This window comes from Nelusetta ayraudi, unplaced genomic scaffold, assembly GCF_046127955.1.
Source record: "Nelusetta ayraudi isolate G7.1 ecotype Tasmania unplaced genomic scaffold, CSIRO-AGI_Nayr_v1 ptg000277l, whole genome shotgun sequence".
NCBI classification, from domain to species: domain Eukaryota; kingdom Metazoa; phylum Chordata; class Actinopteri; order Tetraodontiformes; family Monacanthidae; genus Nelusetta; species Nelusetta ayraudi.
This window is the reverse complement of record NW_027466326.1, coordinates 13,045-32,388: the sequence shown is the minus strand read 5'-3', so window position 1 is coordinate 32,388 and position 19,344 is coordinate 13,045. Positions and strand designations below refer to the sequence as shown.

General features: G+C 50.2%; 1 protein-coding gene across 1 annotated transcript in view; it reads right to left on the bottom strand.

Moving 5' to 3' along the window:
* Nucleotides 1-373: 373 nt before the first annotated feature.
* LOC142882437 (nuclear receptor subfamily 5 group A member 2-like) overlaps nucleotides 374-19,344 on the bottom strand; it is a 28,200-nt gene continuing 9,229 nt past the window's right edge. Inside the window, exons 2-3 of the mRNA XM_076017179.1 lie at nucleotides 5,537-5,656; nucleotides 374-1,757 (exon numbers count right to left, since the gene is read on the bottom strand). Coding sequence (XP_075873294.1) covers nucleotides 1,530-1,757; nucleotides 5,537-5,656 — 348 coding nt within the window. The 3' untranslated portion in view covers nucleotides 374-1,529. The remainder of the gene's footprint in view (nucleotides 1,758-5,536; nucleotides 5,657-19,344) is intronic.

Genomic DNA, 19,344 nt, shown 5'->3' with positions numbered 1-19,344 from the left:
GTGTGAGGTTAACGAGTTGAAATAAAGTTACGTCTGAATTCGGCTGTGAGGGCTGCGGCTCCTTTCATGCACCGTTTCACTCTGATCTTCATTAATTGGCTCTATGCTGGCGGTGGAGCTGCGTGAACGCACACACGCACACACACAATCGCTCTCCCCCGGGTAAACGTATGTATCTCATCAGCCCATTAAGGACCACGTGTACATCTCTGTTCATCTGCCTGCGATATTAAACCGATCAATTGCGAAATCTCCCGGCTTTACATTCGTGGAGGCCCCCCCCCCACCCCCCCACTCCACCCACCCACCACCACCACCAGCCTCCATCCCCTCCACCAGCCCCCCCGCCTCACCCCCCCACCCTCCCCAGCCGGCTCTGACGGCGTCTGTGTCAGTCTTCTTTTCTGCGAGGGAGGCCCGGGCACGCCGGAGAACAGGCACTGCCGTGGGCGATACACATCCCTCAGGTGAGCCTTTCATTATGGATGATGTTACTGCCAAATAATTTAGACCCTGAGCCTCAACACCAACCACACACACACACACACACACACACACACACACACACACACACACACACACTCCAAATCCCAGCTACAACCTCCCCAGCCCCTTTGCCTCTGTCTTCTGTAGAGCAAATACCTCTTACACAAATATTAATCCTGCCTGATCACCTCGGCGAGCGTGCGTGCGTGTGCGCCGCCGCCGCCGTCTTGCGGGTCATTACTCACTCTTTCTTTGTTTAGAGGAAGTAAACAAGCGAAGGGGTGACCCCCGTGTATTCCAGACAGAGGGGGTGGAAGCTGAGGTGAATATTCATCACACGGTTGCCACTGCTGCTCTCCCAGTGCCATGCAGGAGCCCGGTTGAGCCGCTGCTGTTATTACAAGCGGCCTGTGGAGTCTGGAGGAAGGAGTTGCGCTCTGTCTGCGTTGTGTGTGTGTGTGTGTGTGCATGCACGCACTCCTCAGAAGCCATTTGTTGCAGACTTGTTACAAAGAGAGACAGAGATGACATTCTCCTGGCTATGTCTGACCTCGGCTTAGAGAATAGAGAGCAGCTTTGGGACCTGTGCACACACACACACACACACACACACACACACACACACACACACACACACACACACCGGCGTCTCACCTCCTCCTACCCCTCAACTCATTTGACTACTTATCCCGCCACTCTCCACCTCGCCCGTCCTTGGCCCCTCCCTCTCAGACTTACCTCTCTTCCTGTCCGTCCCAAATGATTCACCGTCTCCTCCACTTAATCTTACCTCTCATCTGCCCGTATTTAAATCCGACAAAGCCTCCTCAAGGGAGGAGAAGCACGCGGAAATACCTCCGCGCTTCTCTCTCGAAACCGCGCGGAACTCGGTCGTAAGACTTTTTTTTTACATTTTGTTAATTTTTATTTGAAGTTGCAGAGGCTCGGAAATTCCTTTCCACGTCTTTAAGAGCCATTTTCATAAATGAGACGGGAGGTAGTATTTTTTCATTCCTGATGACCTCCCTAATCAAACTCCCACTTCACCTCCTTTCAATCCGTTCACTCGTTTGATCCCCCACCGACCGACCCACACGCACGCGCGTCGCCCGCTGGCACTCACCCAGGCTGAACAGGACCAGGAACTTGAGGCAGACGAACTCCCGCTGGTCCAGCTGCAGCGAGCGCAGCTTGGCCACCAGCTCCTGGGCGTGGCTTAGCAAGTTGTTGAGGGTGGCGCCCGCCTGCGACGCGATCACGGCGAAGTCCACCTGGGTCGAGGGAGAAACCAGAGAGGACTTGAGCACAAAGAAGATTTATTTATTTATTTATTCATTCATTCACTCGTTCATTCATGTATTTATTTATTCCAGCTTTATAATTGACAGCTGGGACGCCCTGAGTGAGTGAGAGACCTTCCTCGCAACTTGACTGCACATCAAGGCCAGAAACCCTAAATGTGCGGCTTGCTGGCATGGTGACACACACAAATGTACATATATATACATATATATATTTTAACGCAGGCGTTTCCCAAACGCTCGCATGCTCGCCGTGTCGCGATGTGGCCGAGTTAAAAGCTTTGTTCTGTCTGTCGCGTCGGAGCCCCCAGATGTGTAAATCAGGCGGCTGCAGGCTGTAGGTGTCTGCGGCTTAACAGCTTTTTTTATGGTGACACGCGGCGGGGACGGAGGGAGTTCACCTCCAGCTGACTTTTCTCTCCTCCCCTCCTGTGTACGACTAAACAAAGACGCGTCCTGAAATATGATAGATAAGTGCAAAAGGAATTAACGCCATCTTTCTCGCTCGCTCTCTCTCTCTCTCTCGCTCTCTCTCTCCCTCGCGCGCACGTGCGCTTTTGCGCACCGCGTGTTTTTCAGGTGCGGCTCGTATCTGCAGCCGCAGCACAATTTGTCTGGGAGGCAAAGTCCTTAGCTGCCACTCAAAGTAAGCAGGACCATATTAAATTTTTATATTTATTGACAATTCATTACCATAATTGACTGAGCTCGGGCTTCCAGGGGAAGGCAGACGTTGGCGCGCGCAGCTCCTGAAGCTCGGGGAGGGAGAGGGTCCCTGGGAGCCTCCATTTGCAATTAAAAAAAAAAAAAAACGTGCCGGGTTTTGGAATTCATTTTTTTTTCTTCTTTTTGCTGCGTGATTGGAGCCGAGCAAACGCTACATCCAGCGTTTTTCTACCACCACCACCTTAACCTCCTTCCTCCACGCTGCTCCACCTCGACCCCCCCCCCCCCCCCCCTCCCAGTCGCTCCGCCACTCCTTTGTTCCGCTCTCTCTGTTTTTTCCTTCTCGCCATCACTAAGAGTTATGACTTAGTGAAAAGCAGACCACCGCCGCCGCCCCTCCACCCCGCCCCCTCCCCGCAAAGCCCACATCCAAGGTGTCAATCAATTTACATAAAATCAACTGTGCATGAAATAACTTCATTGAAGGATTGGACTGTTGATGGTGATGCCCTGGGTTATTGCCTTCTAGCCCCAAGTGAAGAAGACGGGAGGAGGGGGGAGGGAAAAAAAAAAACAACAACTGTAATGTCACTATAGCCGACTTAGCACTAACCCTGGTGACCTGTATATTAATCAGCCAATCAATACAGCTTTATTATCCCTTCCGGGGAGTTAATATGGGAATAAACCTTCGAAATCTTGAGCCATCATGAAGCCTGTCGACAGTCACGGCGGAACATTAGGGACGAGCGCCGAGGAGGAGGAGGGCGCGATGGCACGGCGGCTTCGATGTGTGTGTGTGTGTGTGTGTGTGTGTGTGTGTGTGGCAGAGTTTGGGAGGCAGGGCCATCTTGTTTGAGAGCACAATAATCTGAAACCGGAGTTGTTGTTTTTTTGTCTTCATTTGAATTTCATGCGCAGCAGCAGCAGCAGCAGCAGCAGCAGCAGCAGAGTGCTATCAGGAATGACTGCTGAGGGGCTGCAAGGCCTCGCTTAATCATTCAGCAGTTCCCCCCCCCCCCGATCTTTGTCATTTCATGTTTGTATTCATTTGTGCGGCGGTGGCGGCGGCCGTCATGTGACCCTCTGACGGGTGGAGCCCGCTCACGGCCACCTCTGCTGTGACATCATCTTTCAGCGTCTCGTAAGTGAAACCGCGGAGTGAAATTGGCGGGCGAACGGACGGAGAGTCTTTACAAGAATGACAAGAGCGGACGAGCGGCGTCATTTCATGAAAAAAGGTGCAAAGAGCCTCGAATTTGCATTCGCGCAAATGCAAGAACAGAGAGTGTCTGCCGAGATGGAGGTTCACAAACTTCATCAACTTTTAACCCTGGCTGGCGTCTCCCGTCACCGGGCCACCTGCGTCGCTGTCTTCATAACATGGGAGCAAGCACGCTGAGATCCAGTGCCGCGATGAGACACGAGTGGGTCTAATCTCAGGCACAGTGCGCCCTTATTGCGGTAGCGTGTGTCAATGCGGCGTTCGAGCGCCGCGCGGTGATGTTAGCGCGCTGGTTAGCGTTAGCAGGGGTACATTTTGAATCAGTTCTGTTGCCGTTGCGGCTGTGGGGTCTTTGTGTTGAAGAAAAACCTTCATTCAAGCAACGTTGTGTCAATCAAGTCACTGGCACGTTGCAGCTAAACATGCTATGCGTGGCCAAGCAGTCATTGTGTGTGTGTTTGTGTGTGTGAGAGTGTGTGCGAGTGTGAGTGGGTGGGTGTACATGTATGTGTGTGTGTGTGTGTGTGTGTAGCATTTGCTTAAGGTGATGTTGCTGGTGTGCTCTGACTATCCCTGGTGTTGCTGCTGCTGCGCTGCCTGTCACCCCTGGCCAGGCGGAGAATAATAGGAAATAATGAACTGTTCTGGAGCCACACACACACACACACACACACAGATATGCAGATATACACCATCCCCAACACCAGCTGTTCATTAACCAAACTATGTAAACCAAACGGCCGCCCAGTGCCTCCCGTGATCAGAGCTCCTCCTGACAGCTCTGCTCTCCGCTCTGCCATGTGGTCCCGTCGTCAGCCTGCCCGGCCTCCTCTCTCTCCCCTTCTACTCCTCCTGTTTTTCTTTCTTTCTTTCTTTCCCCCTGAACTTCTACCGTTGTCTTTTATTCCTCTTTTCTCTCCCCCTTTTGTTTTTGCATCCCAACCCGTTTGTCCGTCAGCTCCATTGCGCTACACCACTTGGGTGCCTGCAGCCATTCATTCACTCATTCATTCATTCACTCATTCATTCATTCACTCATTCACTCATTCACTCATTCATTCATTCACTCATTCACTCATTCACTCATTCACTCATTCACTCACTATCCCTCTTGCATCAAATCTACCTTTGCCTTTTAAGAAATCATCACAATTGAACAAAATTTAATCTCTGTCTTTATAATCTTTACTCTTCCTTGAGCACAAGTTCAAGGTCTTTGGCTATTGAGAAAATCTAGTCATTTAATTAAAGCATTAACTTTGTTTGACCCCGTGCACCCAGAAAACCTCTAACTGCTGAAGCAGAGTGTGAACTTACTGGAGGCGGAAAGTCGAGGAGGAATGTTTGGGAGAGGCCGTAGAATTGAACTTTTGTGGGTCTAAATGAAGTTGTGCGTTTTGTGTTTAGTTCTGCACGAGCGCGAAACACGAACAAACAGACCAAAATAATCATTTGCATTAAAAAAAAACAAACAAAAAAAAAACGCTTCACGTGTAGTTATTGACGCAAAACCTGGCTTTGGTTCCCAACAACACCAGAAGGACTGCAGCACAACAAACAGAAAACACCTTTTATTGGTCCACCTTCCCGCTGAAGAGGCATCTGCACTGAGGTGACTGTGTGTGTGTGTGTGTGTGTGTGTTGCGGGGGGTGTAGAAATAATTATTCTGCTGGCCTAAGTATTTATCCATACGCCCTAATCTATTTTTAATGAAGCGGCGACTCCGGCGCAGAGAGGAGATCAATAAAGCTTTGAAGGAAACGTTGTGAGGCTGCCGGGTCCCTCACGGCCGGAGGGTGGTGGTGGTGGTGGTGGTGGTGGTGGTGGTGAGGGGGGGTCGCAAAGAAAACAACTCACCTGCTGACCGGTGACCAATAGGATGGAGCCCTCCTTGGCGTGGACCACCTGCCGGAAAACGTGGTCAAGGATGAGGAGTTCGCTCCAGCAGTTCTGCAGCAGCTTCATTTGGTCGTCCACCTGGTGAGACAGAAACACTTTAAATACTTTGAAACCTCTCGGCTGCCTGAAACCGTTCGGCCACAGTGGTGTTTTCTGAAGAGTTGGAGCGTCTTGTCCTGGAACATCAATAAAAAAAAAAAAAAAAGATATGGATAAGATAAGATTTTTCTTAATACTACCACTATTACTATTGCTACTATCACTACTGCTAGCTCTACTACTACTACTAGTAATAGTAATAATAATGATAGTAATAGTTATAGTTTTGTTTTTTGTTTTTTTGCCAAACTTAAACTATGCATCTAACTTTATCTAATTTCCCTAAGTAAACATACACTGGCACATATTATTTTTTCATCATTTTTTGTATGATTAGATTGTTGTTAGTAAATTGTGACGTCAGCCGAGTGTTTTCCAATGGACTTAATACGTCGCAATGTTTGAAATGACGTAACCATCACAACGAGTGACGATTCATCTGGTCAAAGGTCAGCTGATATAACAGTAAACAAATAAATGACTAGATTAAAGCCTGCCAGTGACATGGTCTGACTGATTGTAAACTTTTTATACGCCGCTAACTGCTGTTGTTTACAGGTAAACCCCCGTCATTGTTTGTTACGGCCAAAGAAACTGGAGTGAACATAATATTTGAATGGGAGAACTTGAATGGCGGTTGTGAGACGAGCCGGATCCGTGGATGGCAAACATCCCAGGAAGTCAAACACCGCCTGACTTCACACTGTTCACACTTCCTTTCACACCCGGTGCAGATGTGACGCGCACGCCTTCGTTCTCATGTGAAAACTTTCCACCGCCTGCTGCGTGCCTGATTCCAACCCCCCTCCTCGCCGGGGTTTATCTGTTTGCACATTGCCAGCGCTCTCTGAGTAATTCCACGCACGATAATGATTAAGTAGCAGGGTTTTTTTTTTGGTGTGTTTTATCTGCCCGTGAACGGCAGCTACGGGCTCCCAGGGGGACCTTGCAGGTGAGCATGAGAAGCCGAGGCAGGTCGCTCGGCGATACTCTGACGCCAAAACAACCCCCTCCATTGTGAACGTCCCTATCTTCCCATGCGCGGCTGGGTTAATCATTAGCAGTCGTGAGCCCGACCAAAAAGGGCCACATTGAGGAGGCAGGAATGAGGAAAATGTACCATTGGCTTCTTTCTTTCTGATCTCTTCCCTGTAAACAGACGTCGTCCTTTGTGCGGAACTGTTTGGAACAATGTCTCCGCCTTGTCAGACAGCATTTTTTTTCCCCCCGGAATGTGTGTGTGTGTGTGTGTGTGTGTGTGTGTGTGATGAGAATTTCTTTGCGGCCGCCGATTTGTGTGAGAACCGTCCGTGACGTTCCCTCACCGCCGTCAAAGAATGCGGCTCAATGTTGGTTCTTTTTTCACGGCAGCAGGTGCAGCACGAACGCGGCTGCTCGTCTTATCTCCCAACTGGAGAAGGATGCATTTGTTGAAACCTAAAATGACCTTTGGCACTCATTACGTTGCGACAAGTGTGCCGGCAGCGAGCGAGTGCCGCTTGTTGATCGCGGTTGTTGTGACTGGCGGTCTTAGTGTTTGTGTCACGCCGGCTCTGTTTCCCTGCAGCGCCAGACACAATAGTGGCCGCTTGCTGCGTTCGGAGGTGAAGCCAAACTCACGCTAACACGTGGAGGACATTAGCGGCCGCCATCGTCGGCAGAGGAGGTGTGCAAATTGAAATGGCCGACAGGAAATAAACGTCAGTTTCAATAAAAGAGGGTAGAACGCGATTTTTTTTAACGCACCAATTGATTTCATTCCATTTGCTTTATTGTACAATAAAATGATTAAAAGTAACATTGTAGTTCCCCTTAAACGGGCCGGACCCACTTAAAACCCTGTTCTGCGGCATGTGTAGTGCAGTATATTAAAACGGCCACAATGTTACGACTTTAAAGCCTCAGGACCTCAGGACTTTTGCCTGAGTCTCGGTTGAAAAGGTGCATTTTTTACGAAAAAGCAACAAACAAAAACAAAAAAATCTCTCTCTGTATTCGCAGGTCACTTGCTGTTTTCAGTTCGACATGTAGCCAAAAAAAGATCTGAATTACTATTCAACCAAACCCCCCCCCCCCCCCCCCCTCCACCAACACCATGCCTTCTTTGTTTTGCCTTAAGTTCCACTATTCCTCTCAATGCCAAGTGACAAACGCAACAAAGCCTCTGCGACCTTTTCCTGACACGTTTGACAGTATCATCAAATCCTTTTTTTCCCCCTCACTATCGCTCCTACTTTTTAATACATCTTTTTTCGGGGCGTGGGGGGTCGTCGTCTCCAGCTTTGGATAACAAAAATTCAAATGCCTTCATTAAAACCAGCAGAGAGCCAGAAACCCAAGTCAAAAAAAGGAGTTCTGTCGCCTCCTCCTCTGCTACCCCGTCCATTTAGCCCAGAAGCACGTAAAACAGTGTGTCTGTGTCTGTGTGTGTGTGTGTCTGTGTGTGTGTGTGTGTGTGTGTGTGTGTGTGCGCGCGCGCGCGCGCGCTCGTGTAGACAAGTACATGTAAGAGCCAGGCTCTTCAAAAAGACCAACACCCCCCCACCCCCCGCCCGCCCTGCACGTCAGTGGTGCTTGGCAAGTGTCGGGGTCCTCATCAAAGGGCTGTCCTCACTCTGCCTGCCTTGAAGCGCTTCTCTGACAAGAAGCCTGGGTCATCAAAGGGGCTCAGAGGGGCTGACGGCGGGCGACAGCGGGCCAGACGAGGGGCCGGGGACACCCGCCTGGAAGTGGGCGACTGGTGACAGACAGACAGACAGGCAGGCGGGCGGGCAGACGGGCAGACGGGCACGAGGGCGGACCGGGAGTTGCGGGATTCGTTGACCTTTTAAGCGCCGGCGACACGAGCTGTTTCCCTGACGAGCTCTTCCTCCGCTGGGCGGAGCAGCGGCGGCGAGGGCAGCAGCGGCACATCGAGGAAGATCTGCTGCTGCTCGGCTTCAGATAGTGTCAACGTTTGAGAGCGAGGAGTCAACGACTCCTTTGTGTCTCGCGGGACAAAAAAAAAAAAAAAAATCCAATCAGGACGGAATGTGAAAACATGAGCACATTGTCACGACCCTCCTCGTTTCAGCTTTCCGAAATGACAATAAAAAAAGTTCCTCTCTTTTATCTGTAAATCTGAGAACTGAGGTGTACCAGCTCCTAATTTCCCCCTTAATCGTAATTGCGTTTTATTGTTGTTCCTGTCATGGACGTCCGCTTTTATTGACTTTGGAAGGTCCTGACTGACGGAACCTGCGGCGCTGTTGTGACTCCTCCTCTTTGGTTGGGCTTACTGTTGGTGGAGGCCACACTCTGGCAGTTTACACTGGCGGCTCTTTCTTCCTTACATTCGCAGTTGCACATGAATAGGCGGCTCTCTCCAAGTCTCGACCAGCTCCATGTGTAAAGATGAGTCGACTCTCATATGGCGCAATACCAGAAAAGCTGTATTCAAATGATAATTAAATCTAGCTCACCTTTAAAAAAAATCAAAGTTGGTTTGTTGTTAAAAAAGAAGAAGAAGAAGAAGAAGAAGAATACAATTCAATAAGAAATAATCCCTAACTTGCCCAGAGACGGTCCCACTGTGCATGTGTATATTAACTTTCATTTCCAAAATAAGCAGCCTTCATGTATCTATTCAATGTCTTTCTATCCTTCTTTTGTCTGCATTGCAGTAGGTGCAAAACCTTTTTTCTGCACCTATGGCGTGGATTTATTATCTTTAAAAAAAAGCAAAATTCAAAAAATATATATATATTAAAGGGAGCAAAACCAAAAAACTCGCGAGATTCTATGAAGAGATTGAATAGAAAAGCTGAAAAGAAAACACCTCTTTTCAAAGTAAAAATGAAAAGTTTGCGTTTTTTTGGGGGGGATGTTGCGAGATTGCAGCTCGGATTTTAGTTTCCAGGCGCTGCATGCTCAAGGTTAAGAGATCTGGCAGTCACACATGCCGACTGGCTGAGCGAGGGAAGGACTGTAGAGGCTGAATTATTTCCCCCTCTTTGTATTGTTGGTCTTTGCGTACTCAATTTAAACTAACAAACCAACCAAATGCACGGCAGGAAATCATTAATGTGTTTTCCTGCTTTCTGAGGCCTCGTCTTGTTTGGAAAACACAAACACCGCTGAGAAAACCTTACTTAGATTTTCAAATGTAAGCTATTCTCGCTACATATAAATAAATATATATATATATATATCCATACTTTAGAAACAAAGTTTTTGGGCAATCTCCTTTTTTTCTATCCTTGGATGCAACAAAATCCCCCAAAAAAGTAAATTTTGTCTTGCGAGACTCCCGCTGAAACACAAAACACTCTTCAAACCAGCCTGAAAAATCCCATCTAAGGGGTAATTTTAGGGGGAGTTCTTTTTTTTTTTTTTTTTTTTATGTTATTACTAAAGTCTGGTAAAATGAAATAGAAAATAAACGTAAAATAAAGAGAGATTCCATGCGGTAACCTCCGCTCGCAGGAGCCGGCAATAAAAAATACATATCCTCCAAGAAACCAATTTAACACCTTTATGATCGTTCAGACGGGTGGGATCAATGCCAGGATCAATCGCTTAGCCCATAGCTTTTGTTCAAAACCGCTGGCCAAGATTAATGGTATTTTCCACCGAGAGCGGTGCGGAGCGAACGGCGGTGCGGGCGAGAGGCAGAGTCCGAGTGCCAGACTGGGGGAGGGGGGGACGGCGGGGGGGCGGGGGTGAGCGAGAGAGACTCGGGGGCGAAATAGAGAAAATAAAACATTGTGATTAAGAGCAGATTCTCCCTTCATTTCTGAGCAAATGTAAATTAATTGGAAATGGAGCATTCAGAGGATCTCTGACAAAAGTAATGTTTATTCATAGACCCCCGCTAAGAGCGGAGCAATTATCATGGTGTGTTGAGTCAAAACAGGCCAATGTAGATACCCCCCCGCCCCCACTCCACCCCTCCTCCTTCTCCCCCCCCCCCCTCTTATGGCCGGGTTTTGGTCTAGTGCCACGAGCATTGTTAAGCTCGGTACGGTACGGCGGGCTTTAACGAGAGTACACAGCTGGATCTGATTTTAATAAGTAGTTCCATTTTTGATGTGGCCTAATGAACAGATTAATGGAATCTCCTTCTGTGGAGCCTTAATGAATGGAGGGAATCGTGTGTTTCCCCCCCCCCCTCTCTCTCTCTCTGTTGAGGCGGGTAGGGGGTTGGGGGTGTGCAAACACAGGCTCGCGCGCACAGACTGCGCGTTTAGCCGCCTCAAACGACTCGTACATAAACAATGGCCGTGCTTGTTATTATGATTATTATTAGTTATTTTTAATTTGTTTTTGGCCGGGAATCAGTGGCGCCTCGGCGTACTACAGGTGAGGTTTGAAGCTGACATCACTGCTCGCGCCTCTCTGGCGGCTCTGGCCTTTGGTGCGCTCCTGTTTTTTGGCATCTGTTCGCCTTGAGCCAAACAGAGCCGTGTATCCACCTGGGAACGGGGCATTAATTCACCTAGCACGGCGCCTGTTGTTCCGCGAGCGGCGCAAACGCTTAATTATGTCGTGCCTCGGCGCACGGTGGCTCGTTTCTAGTTTGGCTCGCTCGGTTTAATTGAAAACGGTCTCAGTGTGGGGGGCAGCGTTTGCCAACAACATTATGTTCAATTAATTGGTCATCAGTCTCGGTTACAAAAAAAAAATAAATAAAAAATTGCGGCGCGCTCGACGGGCTTCCCTGCGGAGGGACGCGTCGCCCCCGCCGACCTGCGTTTCGGGTCGGCCGCTCAACGGTTCGATCTTTTGTTGAGACACGCAATAAAAGGAGGATTTTTTGCCAAGATTCTCAGTTTTGCAGGCACCAGAGGTAGAGTTTCCTCCATCACAGGGAAACATGAATGTCTAAGTGCCGTGATGCTGAGCGCAGGCTGGGTCGCTAAAAGACTCAGCTCGACGAAGAATGCAAGGGCCGTCCGTCTTTTTGAATTCTTCAATCTGGCCCTCGGTTGTATTTCCTCCCTCCTTGCAGTCCGTGGACATCCAGCACACGGCTGGCGAGGAGATTAGGACGCTGGGAACTTTCGCAGGTGCCACACGGTGCCGCTGGTCAGAGTGTATAGGCAGGCCGTCGAGGTGGAATGATAACGCTGGAGATAACACAGCGAGGGCAGCTAGCGCACTAGCACGCTAGCTGCTCGGCTGATCGAAGCCATTGGTGTGAAAGTGTGAGCAGAGGATTTCCACTTGATAATAGTTTGGAACGTTAGCGTTATTCAGCGTTACTTCAAACCAGAGACTGCGTTGAACTTCTCCAACATTGTTATTGGTTGCACCCGTCTAAGATTGCTACACATCATTCAATACAAACTGTTTATAGATTGCTATATTGTCCCACAACGGCAACAGGGAAGTTCTGAAAATATCGCCAATGTCACCAGAGGGCCTCAAGAGCCGGGACACGCTTGGTATTGTCACACAAGTCCTTCCTTTCTAGTGGCTGGACGTGGAACACAATGCTAAGGCCACGCAAACGGGAGTGACGGGCTCGCATGTGCCTTCAAAAACAACTCTTATCGTAAAAGCCCCAATGCATCAAACACATTAAAGCGCTGAGCTATTTTTTATTCAATCTAAATCTGGAAGGCGGTAATCAGTAATCATTGAGGGATTCCTTAGTTATCAGCCAGCGGAACCAAACACAGACAATCAAAGGAGTCGAACTATGAGCTTTGTTTGCCGTACGTCCTTGAATGAGAGGAAAAAATATCCACTTGTCCTATTTACTGATTTCTGTAGCTGTGATTTCCTTTCTGTTCTTTCTTTTTTAATTACCACTTCGTTCTCATTGGTCTTTTCTTTTACGGCACAACCTCTGTGCGTGACGGCAACCTCCGGTACTACAGGAGGACGCCTAGCTCTCGCTGCTGTAGCTGGACTGCTGGTCGCTGCTGCTGCTGCTGCTCTGGCTCCCGGCGGAGAGCTCCGGGGAAAGGACCCGCGCGTTGAAGGGGAAGGAATGGCGGATTGTGTGCGTTTGCGGGAGCGCTCGCGCAATCGATGTGAGCGCGGCACCGAGATTGATCGGTTCCCACGGTGGCTGCTCCGACAGACACCTGGGTGCTGACCCTTGACCCCGAGGAGCACGCCGCCTCCCGATAGCCGACGTCTGGACGCCCGTCCGTCCTTTCGATCCTCAGCCGGATCCTTCGGACGAGATCAGAAGGGAAAGGAGCCCTAATAAGGTCTTCCCGAGCCCGCCGGAGAGACACAGGAAGTGTAGTCGCGGCAGAAGTAGCGGTAGTGGTAACAAACCAGCAAAGCAATCAGGCTGCTTAATAAATATGTAAAGAGGTGATAAATAAATTACAAAGACGCCAGGGCGATCCTGGGCGGTTTGAGTGAGTGCGATGAGAACTCGTGGCGGGATAAACAAAGTGTCTCTGGGTGTCTGCGCGCGTGTGTTTGAAATGGGGGGTTGAGAGGTGTGTGTGTGTGTGTGTGTGTGTGTGTGTGTGTGTGTGGGGGGGGGGGGGGGGGGGTGGTCCGGCTTCCTCAAGGTCGCTGACGACGGCAACAAAAAAAACCTCTCCTCTTGTCTGAATACCAGCGCAGGGATTTGAACTCGGCGCAAACCCCCGACTCCCCTCTTCCATATTTACCTGCTGCGCGAGCGTTTGAGTGATCAATAAGGCAAGAATGTAGCCAGCCGTGAATTTCAAGTGATAAGTATTCATGCATCCGATGTTTTTGTTGTTGTTTCCGCCTGCAGCTCCGTTCGGGAGAAACATCCAAAAACTGAGGGGAAAAGTCCGGCAGCTTTTTTTTTTTTTTAATTATTATTATTTATTTATTCCAACCATATTGTGAAATGTCAAACGAGTTTGTCTCCAAAAGAAATAAAGAAATAAAGAAATGGATGAAAAAGTGCAGGCTGTGCAGTATCGCAGGTATACTAAGCGGGTCTTAACTTTATGTGGTGGAGACGCAAACTGTTGGAGGGGGAAAAGAAGTGATGAGAAAAGGGATGTACAGTGCAGTCTGAGCGTTTGCCTCGTTTCTGAGGGAAGTTAATCCGTGTGTGTGTGTGTGTGTGTGTGTGTGTGTGTGTGTGTGTGGCTCGGAGGGAAGAAGTCTTTTCTTTCAGAGAGCTGTTGTTTTCAGCGCACCTTAAGACTGTGCTGCCCACCTCCCCCACTACTCATGCACACACACACACACACACACACACACACACACACACACACACACACACACACACGGAACATGAAATCTCGGGGCTTAGAGCGAAGAAGCTATCAACTAATTATCAAAAACACAGAGAGGCCCCTAATCAATTATTCACATGAACATTAGACCGCTTATACACATGCAGCCCAGGGAGCAGCATCTCCCAAAAGTAACCCTTCCTCCTCCTCCTTCGCTCCAACACACACACACACATACACACACACACACACACACCGATGCAATCACGACGAGACTTGCATAGTTGCAAATGCTCCAGCCACACGCTGGCCGCCATTCATGTCCATCACCGCTCTGTGCAGTCAGAGAGGAATCCACGCCTTTGCCATTCAGACGGAGGACGAGTTGTTGCGTCGGCTCCGTAAAGTTTCCCTGCTCACGGTGCGTCCCCGTCGTGGACAGACGGCCGGATACGGCGGCGTCATCATTCATTAGGAGGTCCAGATGAGGAGGAGGAGGAGGAGGAAGAAGGACGGACGGACGGAGGGCTAAAGCAGCCCTCCACCCCCACCCCCACCCCCAACCCCCACCCGACTCTGCTGTATAATTGACAGCGAGAGTTAAGGAGCGCCTGGACGCAGGGCAGACCGGAGCTGTTTTAAAATGCGGAGACTGATGCGTCCGTCTGAGAGGACGAGAGACACAAACTCCCATTAGCGTCGTCGGACTCGCTGGGGTGCGTGTGTGTGTGTGTGTGTGTGTGTGGAGGGGGGTCTTAGGTGGACAATATTTTTTCCCTTTTGAGCAGTGCTTTTCAACCTTTTTCAAACGTTTTTTTTTTTTACATTGAAAGAAATCCCCTGGCACACCACCAACCGAGAATATTATAAAGTGACACCTTTTCCCCTAATAATGACAATATAGCCTCTTCATGTACACTCACTCAGTGCGACACTTGGGTCTGGGATCTTTTGTTTTTGTCTCACGGTACGCCAGTGGTTGAAAAACACTGCTTTAGAGCACGCAGCTGTGAATCCCCGGCTGAATGTCGCGGGGGCCTTCGCTTCCTCGATGCGCCGATGAAAGACGAGAAACGAAGCGATTGAGCGTTCCACCGCCTCCTGTAGGACGGTGGTGGGATGACGCATCAAAAAAAAAAAACCAAAAACGGACGGAGACGAGGATTCTGCAGGGCTCGTCTGGCGTCGCGACGCGACGGGAAGCTCAGTGCAACACGCGGCCTGTAAAGCGGCGCCCTGAGGGAAGGTGGGAGCCTCTCCACCTGCCAGATCGGACTTTTCCTTTTTTTCTTCCTTTCCTTTGGCGTCGGCTCAGCACTTTGCCTACATTTCAGCGCGCTTGTCGACACCCTACTTAGCAAGTCCCCGCTCGGCGCATTTTACTTTATTGCTGGACATTGTTTAAGCCCCTGCTTGAAAAGCCCTTTTTTTCACCCCCCAATCCCCCCCCCCCCTCCCCCACCCCCCCGCGGGCGAGAGGGCGCAATCCTGAAGGAATGCGGGCGGCGTCACGGCTATTATTAGCGCCGCCGCGCATTTATTGCACACGTGTGGAATCGTTTATCGGCGGCTCGTGCCAGATTTGCCGATGTGGAGCGACACGGAGCGACTGAGAGGTGAGGAAGAAGGAATGATGTGAGAGCCGTAAAAAGCCTCGTTTAGGTCCATAAATGAAATACAGGGCAAAAAGGCAAAGAAAGAAAAAAAAAAAAAAGAAAAAAATTCAAACCAGCGGGGGGAAGGAGAGCGGGAGAACAGGTGTCTTTGTCCAGGCAGCGGGCGGCTCGTTATTTGCGTAACTGCTCGCTCCGAAGAACCAATGACGTCTAGTGTTACCCAGCGCCGCTAGCAACCGTCAAAAGTTCACAGCCCCCCTCCGCCCCCCGTCCCCCATCCCTCCCCGTCTCGGAGTGTAAAACTAGCCGTGCCGCTACCGTCTTGTCTATTGTCTCCACCTCTCCCCCTCCACAGCGCCCCCCCCCCCGCCCCCCCCCCGGCCTCCCTTCCCCCACCCCCCACCAGTACCCCGTCCAGAATAGAGGAGCCGTAAATAAGGATCAAAAATAGCGGTCGGGGGGGCCTAGGGGTGGTTGAAGTTGGAGGGTGGGGGCACAACTGTTGACAGCGGAGCGACGAGAGCGGCAGACACACAAGGCGCAAACCCGTCCAGGCAGCTCCGGATTACACGCAAACAATTTCAGGCCACGCAGCAGCAGCAGGAGGAGGAGGAGCAGCAGGAGGAGGAGGAGAAGCTGAAAGAGCGAGAAGCTAATAAGTCGACGAGTGACGAGCGACGGTTATTGAGCCTTTTCATAAAATCTCAAATAAACCTCAATCCAAGAACAGGGGGCTCGCTGCCTCTCATGCCAATCATTACGCTCTCGCATTTTTCTCGGTGACGTGTTTCAACACGGCTGTTTAAGTCGATCCACATGTTCGACGTGGGGGCAAAAAAAGAAATCCCACTTCTTTCCGTCGGGAACGTTTGCCGTCGCTCGCCGTCGAGGCCGAGCTGCCGACGCTCTCGGCAGCTCGGCCTCGTTTCCACACATGACAAGCGGCGAGACGGATGGGCTGACAGGTTTGCATAGCTGCGTGCGGTGAGTTTAGTTTAGGGGGTCGCGGGTCGGCGCGAGGCTCTCTGACCCCGCGGGGGAAACCCAATCAGCAGGCGGCTATTTAGGAGCCAAGTGCCACCACTTGTGTCTGTCTGTATTTTCTAGCGGCAGCTTCCGTCAGTGAAGAACCCCGCCGGAGCACCCGGAGCGTTTATGAGCATTACTTCTCATTTGTTCTCGGCTGCTAGCAAAACTGCTAGCGCCACCTCTTTCACCCTCCCCTCAGCCCCCTCCCCCGCAGCGATGTTCCGAGGCTCTGGATTGGACGCGGCTCGTAACCGCAGCACCGGGAGGGACCAAGTTATTTGGTACTTTGTCGGAGTGCGTAAAGTGTTTTCCACCCCGTGGAAGTTGATTTGTTAGCAGCCGCGCTAACTAAATCAACCCCCACCGCCCCCTCGCACCCCCCCCCCAAAAAAAAAAAAAAAAAAAAAATCCACTTTGTTTCTTTATTTTTATTTGTCGCCCTTTGCCACTTTCACTGCGGGCTGATTTGACTGACTGCTGCCAAACTTGTGAAACAAACAAGTGGGGCTAACAGCGCCGGCACCCTCAGTCACCTGCGCCTCCGTCTTAACAAGCGCTGTGACCTGCCAATAAAAAAGGCTTTTACGCTGATCGTCCTCAAACAAGACTTAAACACAAGCTACTCTTCCTCCCCGCCGAATGCCCAAAGTGCTCACAAATGCGAATCAGGCTGCGTTAAGTTGCTTGAAAATGAAAAACTGCAGGAGGAGGTGGAGGCAGGTTGTTGGTTTTCCTCTTTTGTCGGCTTATGTCGGCTACACGCTGTCAGTGTTTTAAAGGGGAGGGCGAACATGCGCCCGTAAAGCTTTAAACACACGCACACAGAAAGAATAAATCCACAGGGGGAAGCCTACAACGCAGTAACAATGTCAGTCAGTCAGCAAGTCAGACTTTGAGGTGGGAAAGTCAAAGGAAACTCGACAACCCAGAATTCTGGCAACTTTCGCTGAAAATGTGTGCGTTAAGACTTTTATTGGCCTGTTTTTGCCATGTCTGTAACGCAAACCATCTTGCAGCGTGCCGGTATGAAGTGGTGATGTGCCAGTGCTCGAACGACTCGAGAGTCATTTTACTGACTCGAGAGTTGCGTTTCTTCGTCTCTGTTAAGCCGTTTTATTGACTCGTTCCTGTTAGCGCTAGCTAGCTAACCGCGGCCAGACCAGGACCGGCGGATCAGCAGACAGCCTGCCGTCAGTTGCGCTGCATTTGTATAAATATATCAAGTCAAAAGGCTGCATTAGCCAAAAAAAACAAAAAAAATGATGTTTGTAAGTGACTCACAGACTGGAGTTGCATTTTCCTGGGCTAAAATACCGACAACAAAGCAGACACAACCACCTCACTCAAACTCTGCTTCTGAGCAGAAAGGAACACACCATTTTTCTCCTTTTATGGCATTTCAAAGCAGTTAGCATCCAGTGCGCCGCGTGACTGCCACCTTTGGTGTTTCTCTACTTTTCAGGTTTTTTTTGGTTGATTTTTCCAGACCAGGTGGTAACTACACCAGAGTCCATCACTGCTCCGAGCTCCGTAAACTCCTGCTTCACGACAGCCTTTCATCCTCTCATCAAAGAAGCAACAAGTAGATGAGCAGACTCTGCGCATGCTAAAATCTCCCGGCCCCCCCGTCGCCCCCTTATGGCCGCCGCTCCTGTGGGACGGACGACCTTAAATCTTTTTTTTTTTTTTCTTCTTTTTTTTTTTTTTTTAACAACTTTCCAGTCTTCCTTCCGTGCGACTGTACTCCCTTTGGGGTTGGACCTCTGAGGCCGCGACCAGTATGTGGAAAAGTGTCTCGCCGCTCACTCCAACTACTTACTACTAGTGGACATGAGGGGGACACAGAATTAAAATAAATAAATAAAATAAAATCAGTCACATCAGAGGTGGGACAACTGAAACATGGTGAAGCTGATCTGAAAATGTAAAAAAAACCTGATCACTCTTTTGACTCTTTGCTGTCTGTCGGAATCCAGGTCAGGCGGTCTTATCCACGATTCCAAAAACAAACAAAAAACAAAACAAAAAAAAAAAGGAATTGACTTTTTCCGTATTGTCCGGGTGGGGTTGAGGAGAAATTTCTGAAGGGTCATTTTACAGTATTTATGAAAAGGACATAAGAGGAATGTCTTCTGCAGTGCTCCATAATTTATGAATGAAAAGCAGCCTTCATGATCTCCCCTCCACCCAGCCGGCCGCCCTCGCAACCTTCCAGCCCAAAAAAAACCCCCTCCAGCTCTGACCCAGCGATCAGACGGATCACTGAAAATAGCAGCGGGGGGGTGGGGTGGGGGGGGCGGCGAGGAAGACACACCTGCACGTAACAGGGCGGAGGAGGTGGGGGTGACAATACTGTACTTCTGCTCGCGTGTGTGTGTTTGTGTGTGTGTGTGTGTTAGGACAGTGTTGGGTGGGGAGGGGGGGTGGGGGGATGGGGGGTGTCATCTATCACCGGACAAATGCTGAGCTGTGGGGGGTTTGCTGGTGCTGGCGGAGGTTGGCCCAGAATGGTGCTGCTGCTCCTCAAATGAAATAATATATCTTTGAAAGCCGCCGCCCGGCACCAGCCGCCCCCCCGCCACCCTCCACCAGCCCACCCACCCCCGCCCCCCCTCCACCCCCCCACACCCCCCCCACCACCACCACCACCCTCCCGGCCCATATATCAAGACCGGGAGCGTCTGGTGGATCCGCTCCAGGCCCATTAACCTTCCACCTGTTCCCCTTTACACCCCTACCCCACCCCAAGCTAGCCCCCCTCCTCCTCCTCCTCCTCCTCTTCCTCCTCCTCCACTGTTGTCCTTCACCGTACCCCCAATCCCCCCTCCTCCTCCTCCTCCTCCTCCTCCTCCTGGTG